General features: G+C 39.5%; 1 protein-coding gene across 4 annotated transcripts in view; it reads right to left on the bottom strand.

Moving 5' to 3' along the window:
- Positions 1–12,130, bottom strand: part of LOC117778223 (solute carrier family 12 member 7-like) — a 35,130-nt gene extending 23,000 nt beyond the window's left edge. The window contains exons 1-4 of one of the 4 annotated variants that reach the window (XR_004616757.1): positions 11,391–12,124; positions 11,062–11,263; positions 3,115–3,206; positions 2,570–2,701 (exon numbers count right to left, since the gene is read on the bottom strand). Coding sequence is in view for 2 of the 4 variants with exons in the window: in XM_034613623.1 (XP_034469514.1) it covers positions 2,570–2,701; positions 3,115–3,206; positions 11,062–11,182 (345 nt within the window). In the remaining 2 variants the exon portion in view is untranslated. Of the gene's footprint in view, positions 1–2,569; positions 2,702–3,114; positions 3,207–11,061 lie in introns of all 4 variants that reach the window. The other 3 variants (XR_004616758.1, XM_034613623.1, XM_034613624.1) reach the window with 3 other exon arrangements.
- Between the last annotated feature and the right edge of the window lie 413 nt (positions 12,131–12,543).

Here is a 12,543-nt window from a genome sequence, read left to right on the forward strand (position 1 = left end):
ATTAAGATGGACGTGTTTTTAGCTATTCATTTTTGGGTGTGTAACACATATGATTCCAGACTGTTACAAAGAAACTGAAGTCAACCGAAGAACCAAAGTCTTTCATACACATTAACACAAACACACTCTTTCTCACTGTGCGTCAGTGTCACACTTTCTGACCCTGTCAACCTGCCTGAGATCCCCTGCGCCAGGAACCACCTCCACTCTCCGCCTCCAGCTGGCGCTCAAACACTCTCCTCCTCCAGGATCTCACACACGTCTCAGTGTCTGGATCACCGAGTCTGAGGGGACGTTCGCTGGCCAAACTAAATCCTTGTTTTTCAATCTATCCAACCACTGAGCATGTGAAGGCAAACTGGTAAAGGACACGGCCTCTGCTACATACATCTCTCAGGTTCACAGCTGCACTTTGAATTTGAGCAAATGAACTGTGAGCTTAAAAGAATATAACAAGTCAAATATTTGAGATTTCAGGTCTTTTTTTCCCATGCCAGGCCATCTATTTACACCACGAACAACAGATGATCTTGTGACTTTGTTCAAAGGTTGTTAAAAACTACAGTTATCAAGGTACTTTCAACGAAATAATATTTATAAATGTCATGTGTGAGCAATGCTGCTGTTATATGGACAACGTATCATTAATTCGTTTTTACAAGTTTGGTTTAGCTGCTAATGTGTTCTGCATTTGTTCGGTGAGTCGGTTTTATTTTAATCGGCTGCCCACGCTGCTTTCTGAAAGATCCTCAGTTGTGTCACATGAAGCTGAAGTGATGTAATATGGATGGATTTTAAAAGGTCATAATGTCTTGTCTCTCACTTTGTGTCTCAAAGTATTTCTGTCCTCTCGCTTTTTCTTTACTCTTTGAGCCACCTCCGCTTTAATCAGCTTGGTCACAGTTTACAAGTTTAGAGCTTAGCAGCAAAACAACAGTAAAATATTCATTGGAACATTGCACTGTGAAAATTATGAAATTAGTTTGTAGTATGTAGTTCAATACGAGGAATTTTATACGGTCAATCTAGTGGAGGTTTGATTAAATCTTTATGGCTGGTTTGAAATTTGTGAGTATGTGGATGGTAACTTGTCCAATTCCATTTTAACTGTAATTAAAGCTTGCAAAATTTCAAAAAAATCTAAAACTTCTGCTACGACACATTCCTAAAATAAATAATAAATAATATTTTCCAATGTGGTTTAACGATTTAATTTGTAAAGAATCAGTTGGACAAAAGCGGATTAATGGATGGGGTTCAGAATTTTTTTCCTATCAATTGCCATCAAAATGTTCATAATGTCCTTCGAGGGTAAAACTAAATTACTGAACACATACAAACTAACCTTTCTCATGGTTGGCTAGCTGGAACTGCTTATCTGTGGTGAGTTGTCAGATGTCAGATGGTAGTGGTGATGATGCTACTCGCAGCTGGCTCTCCAGGTTTAGGTCGTTCAGAATTGAGCGGAACAACGTCTTTGCAAAAATCCGAATTGGAAAGAACGGCTCACAGCAGTAAGGTGGCACAAACAGAGATGAAAACTTCAGTGCATGTCTCCTCCTGATGGAAAAATCCTCACGACGTGCCCACAGTTTATAAAACTTGAGCAGAGGGTGGTTGTTGTACCTAAGGTTTGAGCTAGTCGCTATTTTGCAGCTAAATGGTGTGTTTTAGGTTGTCGGGCACATCAGCTGGTTCCACATTAAACGGCTTAACACAGTTCCTTTTGTTTACTTTTCATGTCCTGAAACCTCTCGCCAAATGTCTGAAGGAGTTTTGCAAGCTCACCAGCGTATTCATTTGTCATAGCAGGCTTTTGTTCTTGGAGAGGGAAATGCACAGTGTTTGCACAAAATGCACAATTTCACTTTGGCTGGTTCTAGCTGCTCCACAGCAACAACAAGGCTCCTTCACAGATTCTGCCTCTGAATGACGTCTCAGCTTCTGAGTTATCAGCTCCCTCGCTACAAAACCTGCCTGTGTAGCGTTGTCTCGGTCAGAATGTGGTCTTGTTCGGGCTGCTTGATGCTTGAAATTAGCCTCTTTCATCCCTGCAATTGCGTCTACACAAACTAGGCCCACTGACTTGTCTTTTACTTCCACAAAAAACATAATCATTTGTCCATTTCTCTTAAATGTGTGACATTCACTTGTCTTGACATCCGCCAACTGGAAGGGACCATCCTAAGGAATATGTGCCTCAACAATTTTGAGTTTTTTTTTTCTTTTACTGCGGAAAAAATGCTGTAATGAGAATTTCTTTGTATTTCTGAGTTGTTTTTTGTATTTATGAATTGACTCGCGTGTTAGCTCCAACTGGCCGGAGGTTCCCCACCCCTGGCTATTGGTATGTACATAGGAAACAAGACCTAATATATAAAAATATTTTTTGGGTGAGTGTGAGGGGCCTAGCTATAGTCTATCTAAAAGCTACAGGAATTGTTTTTAAATCACACCAAGCTCTTAAAAGTCAAAGCTAACAAACCCTACAAAAGATAATTTAGGCTTAACCCTGTATTTGTATACATCGTCAAACTTTCAACTGATTCACAAAATAATATTTTTTTACCACGACAGTGACCCTCCTGACCCCATCCTCGTTCTCTGCCTCCTCATGCTCTCGAACACCCTGGGTCAGGTTGGTGTAGATGGCCAGCTTGCTGAGCAGAGACGACACCATCGGGTTACTGTCCATTTCCTCCTGCAGAGAAGCAAAGAAAAATGGATAAACAACTTTTAAATTTCTTTCTTCTTAAGTTACCAGAATTGGTTTTATGTTTTCTACTAAAAAGGTGTTTGGTGATTTACATATCCTCCCTAGAGCAAAACACTTTGTAACTGGGGTATTGAAGAATGCCCTATAAAGATTATTATTATTATACTTGTGCTTGTACTTGTACAAATTGTATCTGTATATATTGATAATTATCTCTGTCTCTCAAGAGTAAGCCACTTAACATAGTTCAAGTAAAAAAACACAATAATAAATACATTATATGCAACTTGAATTTACTTTTAATATATATCAGTCTAGTGGACAATTTTGCATTCATGCATCAAATGTTAAATATTTATTTACAATTTACATTTGGTGAAAAATGATTATTTTCTTACCTCAAACAGGGCCATGTTCTTGCCTTCATAATAGGTTTCTCCATCGGTGTCTGAACTGATGAATGGACTGGATTCTCTCTGGTTGTCCTCTCCTAGTGAAATACACAAAAGAAATGTCCACACTGTAAGACACATATATTACTGATAAGAGTAACATGAAGAGAACATGCAGCAGGATCACTAGATTATGTTCTTGTGTCGTATGTGTAACAGCTGTAGCAGCACTAGTTGTACTGTGTTGGTGCTCTAGTACTAGCCCTAGAGACTATAGACTTTCTAACTGCTATGACACTATACTGTACTTTTATCAAACTGGTGGTTGGCAAAATAGTTTGGACGAAATAAAAACACCATGTGGGTTGAGTCAGTGACACACTCTAGTATTAGTTGATCATACTGACTGCACATAAAGACGGACGAAATGACAGCTTCCCCAAAGTGTCTCGATTGCCCCCTGGTGGCTGGCTGCAGTGTAGGTCGTAAACCCTGTCTCCTCAATGTTAGCAGATAGGAAATGGATCAAACTATAAAAAAGTCATATACATTCTTTGCAAAGGTGTTTTTTTTGCCATTTTGGGTTTGTATCACACTGACGGTTCAGGTGTACAATGATGCTAAATAACCTGTGTGAAACGTCTCACTCGCAATTGGTCAAGCAAGCATATTGGCAGGACCTTGACACCTCGACTCAATCCCAAAATCAGTGGAGCTGCATCGTCCGTCTTTAAATACAGTCAATGGTTGATCATATCGGATCATTTTCAGAATGGCACTTATATAACAGTTTGAATGCAAACGACCAGTAGCAGACACTGAACATTTAGAAGTTAGTAGGTTAATCTGGCGCTAACTTGTTAGCTTCGATCAGACATGAATTGAAATTTGAGCATCATTTAGAAAGAAATGATGCCGTAAATACAATTACACTTTTGAGTTTATGATTGATAATTGTTTTGTAAATTAAAATGTAAACAGTAGTTCATAATGATTAAGAAAAAAGTGTAACAGCATAGTTCAATACCTAACCAATATTGGATTTCAAGAAGGTGTTTAAATTTATCGGAATAATATTGGCAGCAATATCAGAACAGTAGGTTTGGACTTTCGTTTGCTTTGTAACAGGTATTGTCAGAGGCCGGACACTTGAAAATTCCTATGGGTTCTGTCAAACGAGATGCGACTACCTTCATCCAACACAACTGACAGTTAGGGGATTTGCACTACGTAATCTAAATGACATTTTGTTGAGCTACTTCTTCTAATACTTTTACATTAGAGGGCCCAACACTGTCTCTACAGAATAGGGGACAAGGGTTTCAGTTTTTGGCAGACAAAGTAAGGTTCTGCCCAAAGTTCAGACTTTCACTAAGACCAGCTCTTGTGCGCTTTTACAAAGAAAAGCATCATAGAGTAACATGAAGACATGCCTTTCAAACGGCTGCTCGGCTTGGTTTGTCTTGCCCCCGGTTGTCATGCAGTGGTCTCAGCCTATTAGATATGGTATATTATCACACTAGATCACACTGTTGTCGGCTCATCATTTATTGCCTTGAAGAACGCAAGGCCTCACAGTGGTTCAGCGATCAGTGAAGAGCATTTATTAAGAAAAACAGTGTACTGTGGATGCACATGACATGGGGAAGATAGTAACAAAATGTGGCATGCAGTGATGAGCAGGGAAGATTATTCCAGGCAGATTGCCTGTGCTTTGAAACAAACGCAAAGGATCTTTGTGGAAACCCTGACACCCGGTGTGCAGAGGTTAAGGTCAGTGTTAGATCTGTAATCAGTGTGTAATTGCCGACATACTGCAGTCACTATGCATCCATCCTAAGCTGCTGATTCAATTGTTCTGGGAGCATGAATGACGTAAGAGGCAGAACACTGGAAATACCCTAACCCTCCGTTTCATAGATGACTATTTACTCATATTGTCTCAACACATTATCTAACAGATAGCTTGTGACACAGTGTGATTCAAGTACATTTAGTCCAAAAGAACAAGTTCAGTTTGATCAGTATCGGGGAAGTGGTAGCATAAGTTGTGATCCCTGATCTGTACAAAATCCTGTTTCCTTTTTCCTTTTTTTTTGACCTATCATGCTGCAGTTCGTTACAATTTATTGTTTGCCTCTGAAATAATTTTTCCCAGTTTCAAACCAATACATCTGACTGTTTCCTGAACTATACCTAAAGAGCACACTGGTGAAACAGTAGAAGTAAACATGGGTACCATCAACACAGCAATACTAAACAGTAGCTCAGTTCTTATTCAAATGTAGCATCAATTTCAAACAAATTTCAAGAGGATCTGAAAGAAGAAAATGTATATCAGGATAGGCAAATTTTCCAGTCAGGTTCCCATAACACATTGCAGTGTTGCTGTGCAATAAGGATAGTAACCAAGCGGCCAGAAGAGGCCAACAAAAGTTGTGATGTTGGTTCTTGTTTGGAAAAAGTGTGAAATATAGAAAAAGCTTTTCAAAATAGACAAATGAACACACAGCTCAAATATGACACAGGAACACTCAGTGTCTGTCCTGCAACAGTCGCAGTTGACAGTTTTACCATTTGCTTGCACAGAATCCAAAATTCCAAAAAGCTTCCTGTGCAGTAATCACAATAACCAGCAGATGTCCATATATCATCATGTATAACAGCACAGGGTCTTGAAGGTTCACTTCATCAAGTACAACACTGTAAGAAATGTTAAGCGTGCAGCTAAATGAGTTACGTATGTGACTGAACACTATGAGGAATTTCGTTTATTGTATATAACCAGTCACGGTCCCCTCCTGTATTAAACAATCCAGAGTGATGCTTTTCTGTAAAATCCTTGCTGACTGGTGAACAGCACTGTAGGTGTGTTCGGTCTCGAGAAAGATGAGTCATTAATGTATCTTTTGTTTCTTCTGTGGCTTTTGGATTCCTTTAAACACGGAGGACCAGTTGAGTTGGTAAACATGATCACTGTATTGATAAAGGACTCCTCACCCTTTTTGTGGGTATTGAAGTAAAATAAAAATGACTGCCGCCATTTTGAGGTAATAGTAGGATGTGGAATGTCAAGACTACTTGACTACTCAGTAGATTTAAAGAGACCTGCGTCATGTAGTGGGTTTAATAGATATAATAAAAGTAAGGCAAAGGCCACAGAGTCAATGCACTCTGTAGCTATTCCTTTACCCTAAACATGCAAACTACAATGAAACAAATGAGCGCGTCAAAATGGACTGCTGTGTCATTGCATGAGTGACTAACTGGCTAAACAGAACTTTATTTAACTAAAAGTAAACTTCCTTTCGAACACAGGAGAGGTGCTGGCAGGCTATATATAATGATTAACATCCTTTTCCTCTTTACAGTAGTGAGTTGCCTGGAAGTGCTCAGAGTTGAATGCCAAGGGCAAAGGACGCGGTGATCTAGAAACTAAACCGAAGAACAAACACAGTCAAGACATTTGCAGTTTGTCTCATTGATCACATTATGATAAGAAGGCTTTGCTAGACTTTAAAGGTGTGTATGCTAACATAGGCAAACCAGAATACTAAAGCATGTCACGTCGTTTAAGGATTAGCTACTTATTTTTCCACAGTGACGTCTTTATACTGGGGGGGGGGGACTAACTGCAGAGACGCTCAGGGTTTTGTCATGGGGGACAAACTATCTAGGGATGAAACGATTAACGGTTTCACTGTATACCGTGGGGAATTTCCCGACAATTATCTTGTGCCATTAAATCTTTAATTACTGTAATTACAATGATGATTTGGTTGATACAGTCTAGCATCAACCAAAGTCAGCAGGTTTTTGCGATGCAGGTGCAGCAAGCACAGCATTTCTTGAGTGTTGTAAAAAGAAATGTCAGAAGGAGCAGCAGGCAGGTGGTGGCTGTAACAGCAGGAGAACTGTTAGTTATCTCTGGCCAAAGCTAACAAATGCTAATGTCTATTAAATGCTGATGCTATTTTGTCCCGACTCTGACATTTGGGGGCGATGTCTGCACTTAGCGTAACAAGTTGTTCGATGAATAATGAAAATACCATAATCATTTTTACTGACAATTAATATTATGTCAATATAAAACTTGGTAAAATGAGTAAGGGTATCAGTATTTTTTTTATATATACAGCACATTTTAACAATACTGCGAAAAATACAGATAATAATGAAAATTTTGGTCATTGTAATCGTGATACAAAATGTTCACACTGATTCTTCTCTAAAACTATATATGTGGTGGTTTAGGTTGGTGGTATTGTTGTGGTTATGTTGCTGCTGTCACAGTCCCACATCTTGATGTTGATTTAAGAAAATACATTTCTTTAAATATTTAATTAGAAAACAGACCTTTTTTCAAGACTTGCTCGACCTAAAAACCTACCCTGATAAGTAATTTTACAGTACAAGCGGAAAGTGGGACAGCATGAAACATGATAGACTTTACAGGTCACTGCTTTGGAAAATGATGGTACTGAGATGTGACTGTTTATACTGATGCCATCTTGTCTACTCGGCACTATCAGTATGTGCAGTCCTCAATGTGTCCTCTTTGAGCACGGTATGTTCTGTGAGATCTGTCTATACAGAAAAAAGACAGAGAGTGGATGGTACCACTGGGATGGAAATAATTAGGCTTTCGTTAGGGATATTCTGGTTTAACAATAAATGAAACAAATTTGATAAATACTACTCAGCCTGTCAGTTGTATAATTCTTCTGTGACTCTGGAGGAGCTTTCTCAATTGTTCGTTTACAAAATCTCGTATTTCAGCCAGTTGGAGTGGTGATGTAAAAAAAGGTGTTTAGGCTACTGGACAATAGGAGGTAATGTTCTAATGGTCTGTATTTATATAACATATCTTGATGACCACTCAAAGCACTTAACAACATTCACCCACACATCAATGTAGAGCATCTGTGTGCAGTACTTTCTACTATCATACATCACTAAAACAGTCGACACATCCGTCAGAGGCAATTTGGGGTTTAGTATCTTGCCCAAGGACACTTTGGCATGCAGAATGGGGGAGACAGGGATTAAACTTGCGACCTTCTGGTTAGTGGACGACCTGCTCTGCCTCATGAGCCAAAGCCACCCACCAGGGTTGAACAAAAGCACCCCATTGACTTGCATTATGGGAATTATATGGTCTACATTATACCCTTTTTACATCTCACCACAATTCTAAATGCTGCTTTATTTAACAGGAATAGCTTTTAGAATTACTTCTGCTGAAACAGCTCTATGAAAGTGTAGAAAAAAATATTTACATTCACAAAATCTTGCTCTTCTGGGAGTATTTTACGTGCTTTTCTGTTTTACCTTTAATTTCCTGGAGTCAGCACTGAAGATCAATCCCAGATACCAACACACTGAGATAACAGCATTCCAGTTAAAACAAAATGAACATTGCCCAAGGGCGGTAGCATCAAATTCCAATCCTCGATGCTGACGGCATGTTTACAAGGGTCACGTGGGGTTTTGAGGAACTTTGGCTTTACTGAAAAACCCAATAACTCACTTGTGTTCAGACAGGTGTACAGATGAGGGCCACAAATTGGACCATAGTTTCCTGTTGCTTACCAACACCTGTCACACCACAGATGAAGCTGCTGATGATTTTTGCCACCTGATGCTCAGTCTTTAGACAGAACCATGCGGTACTTGCAAGGTGGATTTATCTAGGTGCATTAATGTCAGATTATATTAGATGCTAATATATGTCATTCTGTCTAAAGGTAACAGTACACGCAAACCTCTGGACTATTGAATCCTCACACATCCAGCACATAGACACAGAGAGTAGATAAAAGAGAATAAGACCAGACAATACATCGTCAGATTAATAATTATCAAGTGTATGCACATTTAGAATAAATCTTACAACACATCATCATCATTGTCTTCTAAAGGAAAATGCATATATATCTAGCCCGTGAGAGGAGATGTCTCATCACTGGAGATGAGCATCTGATCTGAACTGCAACAGGGTGTAAACTGCCTGAACACAAAGCATTACTGATTTACTGCTTGTTAATAACTTGAATGACGAGATTTGTCCTATTTTACATATTTTCTATAGTAGACTAGAGTGGTAGGATTAATCTATTCTCTGGAAATGGTGACTTTAAACCTTAAAGTTGGACTAATTCATATCGAAGTAGCCCAATTATCTTTCAACTACATATACGTATTTCGTGTAAAAAAGATAAATTCTTATGTGATAGTGCTTGTGCTTTCACACACGCACTGTAAACGTGAACTCATCTAGACATTAAACAGAAGAGCCGTATGTGTGAACGCAAATGTCTGAATCAGGTGAACCGCACACTATAGGGACTTTTATCTTCCAACGCCTGACAACAAAGTCTGTGTAACGTTTGTTTGAGCCAAAGTGTAAAAAAGACTTGAGGCAGAGAAGGTCATGGGCGGCTTGAAAACAGGATTGGAGGCACCGATGACCGGCAACCTCAAGATGGTGGAGAAGGTCAGTCAGGCCCTCGAGAGAGAAATTGCCCATAAGGGAACAAGCAGAAGTTTAACAGGCTACCTAACTTCTCACAGAGAAAATGAGATTGCAGAGAAAAACAGAGGAAACTCAAGCCAAACTAATTCTCCTTCCTCATTTGTCGTCCCTTCATTTCCACTTTGCAGTTCTGTTCTTAAAACTCTGTACACAGAACAGAAGAGCATTGTTGATTCACCTTTATGCCGACAGTACAAGTAATCACAACGCGGACTCATTATGTAAAAAAGGGGCCATCAATGACTAAAATCGCACATATGTTCAGTGTAAATAAGCAAAGGTGACATAATGATTTCTTGACTTCTTAACAATGCAGTGGAATCTAAGTATATAAAGTGCTTCTGTCGTAATCTGGTATCCCCATTTTACAGCGTCTGAGCTGCCCTCTGCCTCTTTCAGCTAAAAATAAACATACTTTTTGATCTGTAAATAAAAAGTACCCATTTGTTATGAACACGTATCTTGGCGATTCAGTTCATTATTCTACATAATTAAATGAGGCACTGGCTTAATCCATTCATAAAGCAGACACCATGCAAGATAAACTCTTGCTCCAAGAGGAACTAGCTCAGCAAAGTCTGTCTCAACCAAGTGGCAACCTTTGGTCTCAAACTTTGACTGGTGCTAAACAATAATTACCAACTTTAACCCATTGAATGTATTCATTGTCTTGATTTCATTATGAATATTACAGTTAGACAGACAAACAAACAAAACAGAGATATGCATAGATAAAGATAAAGATGGCCTGTAAATGATTGACATGGGTTTCTAAGGCAAGTAAATGAAGCGGAGAGCAGAAATTCAGATGACAGATTATGTTAAGTATGTTAATTTTCTAAAGGCAATGTGCAGAATCGACACTTACTTCAGGTGTTTGTATTTAGTTCAAATTACAGGGTCAAATAATCAGCTTTTAAAGGTATATAATCGGAACATTACAAAAGGCCTTTCAATCTCTTGACAGTTTAGCAGCTGGCTTCACAACATATCCTGAGTTTCACATTGTAGGTTTTATATTTTTATAATAGACAGCCTACACTGATGATGCAGTGAACTCAGCTATCAATCAGAGTTACACTGACTTAACTTCAACAGCTCACAGTTCCTCCTCTCTGACACCACTGCTGCCCTGCAAGTTTCAGCTGGTTAAACCGTGTCACGCTTCCAAACTCATTGAGTGTTTGTTCGTGTGTTGTGCGAAGTATGTGCCTGCCATAACATGCATCTGACTACTTGTGTTTGTGAAATTACACAATGACACATCATACCTCCACATTTTAACCCTTGACTTTGTCCCATTGCATGCTGGGATAGGATCAAGCTCAGGTATGACTCCAAACAGGAAGAAGAAGTTATTTTAAAACAACCTACCTGAGGATATAGACTTTTATACAAGCTGAAGAATTTTGTCCTACCTTGTAAGTTGTCCTCATTGTCTTCCTCCCGAAAGATCTTGTCCAGACTGACAGCAGCTCCTGCGTTGTTGCTGCCGGCCACTGCATCCTCCACTGGCACCACAGTGAAATTAATGGGCATCTTGGCTGTTTAATCTCCCGTCAGATATTAAGACAAGGTCTCAAGAGGCAACTGCCCAGGGAGGCTGTTGAAGGCTGTTGAACATTTACTCCAACAGAGAGGAGGAAAAAAGTATCTGAATTGAGTCAAATGGAAGAAGGAGAGTATAGAGCCATATCAGGGTCCTGGTGGAATAGTTTAAGATTCAGCTTGACCACAACATGGCACTCACTTCCAGTCTGTTGTTTCCTTTTCTTTCTGTAATGTGATCCGGTACCCTCAGGGTGAAAGTGCCGCCTCCTGCACATGGGGCAGGCCAAAGTCCTCCTGGGTATCTGTCTCTCTCTCTCCTTGTTCCTTTCCCTCTCTTTTCCCCCCACTGCCTCAAGACTATTGCCCCATGTGACTGTCTATTTACCATATGAACAGAGCTGTAGTCCACATGAAGAGCCCTGCAGCTCCTCCCTCTGCCCTGGCCGTCCCACTTCTCTCACTCACACCTTTGCAGTGCCAAAAGGTAGAAAAACCAACTCCAAAGTATGTGGAAAAGAATCCGCATGATCAATGAAATCCACTTTGACTAAAAAATCAGCTGCCTCATATTTATCCAGGTTCAAGTCCTTTCTCGTCAGTTTTTTGGCTGGGGTTATATTCTCTGATCTCCCTTCAGGACTAGTTTCCGTCTCTGGTTTGCTCCAGGTCAACAACATGGGTGTTACCTTTCCCACAATGCATTGTGGGTAGCAGTGAAGTGCTACTGTTCAGCACAGAATGGCACTTCACGCCCTAATGCGTACACGCATTGTGCCAGCAAAGGAAACACCTTGAAAACCTAGGAGGCTACTTTCCTCTGTGTTCTGAGCACCAGTAAAGATTACAATAGACAGTCACTGGGGGGAAAGACTGAGCTTTAAATAACAATGAACACAAGTAAACAAGAAGTGTTTTCAGCCTGTGGGAAGGATCAGTCTATTGTCACCTCGGTGCAAGGTAGCTATTTATCCTTCTGTCTTTAAAATCCTATTCAGTAGCCTAGTAATAGTGTGCATACTATGCAGTATGAATGTGTAATACAGCTGGTATAAGTTGAGTAATACCACAAATGCACTACTACATTAAATATGACTGGAATCCATTTGAGCATGCATTTTTTGTTGTTGCATACCTGATCTGTGTGAGTTTATTCATTGCATTTTTACACAGTAATGTTTTCCACTTCACACAATGTGTAATGTCACTTAAATAATAAAATAGTAAAATTGTTTTAGGGTTCCTGAATGTATCAAAAACATTGCTTATCTGTGGCAACCTTTCTTCTAAGTGGTGAACCTTAGCATAACGCCAAGTAAACACATTAGTTAGATTTGATTATCTTTGTTTAA

This window comes from Hippoglossus hippoglossus, chromosome 17 (genome assembly GCF_009819705.1).
Source record: "Hippoglossus hippoglossus isolate fHipHip1 chromosome 17, fHipHip1.pri, whole genome shotgun sequence".
NCBI classification, from domain to species: Eukaryota; Metazoa; Chordata; class Actinopteri; order Pleuronectiformes; family Pleuronectidae; genus Hippoglossus; species Hippoglossus hippoglossus.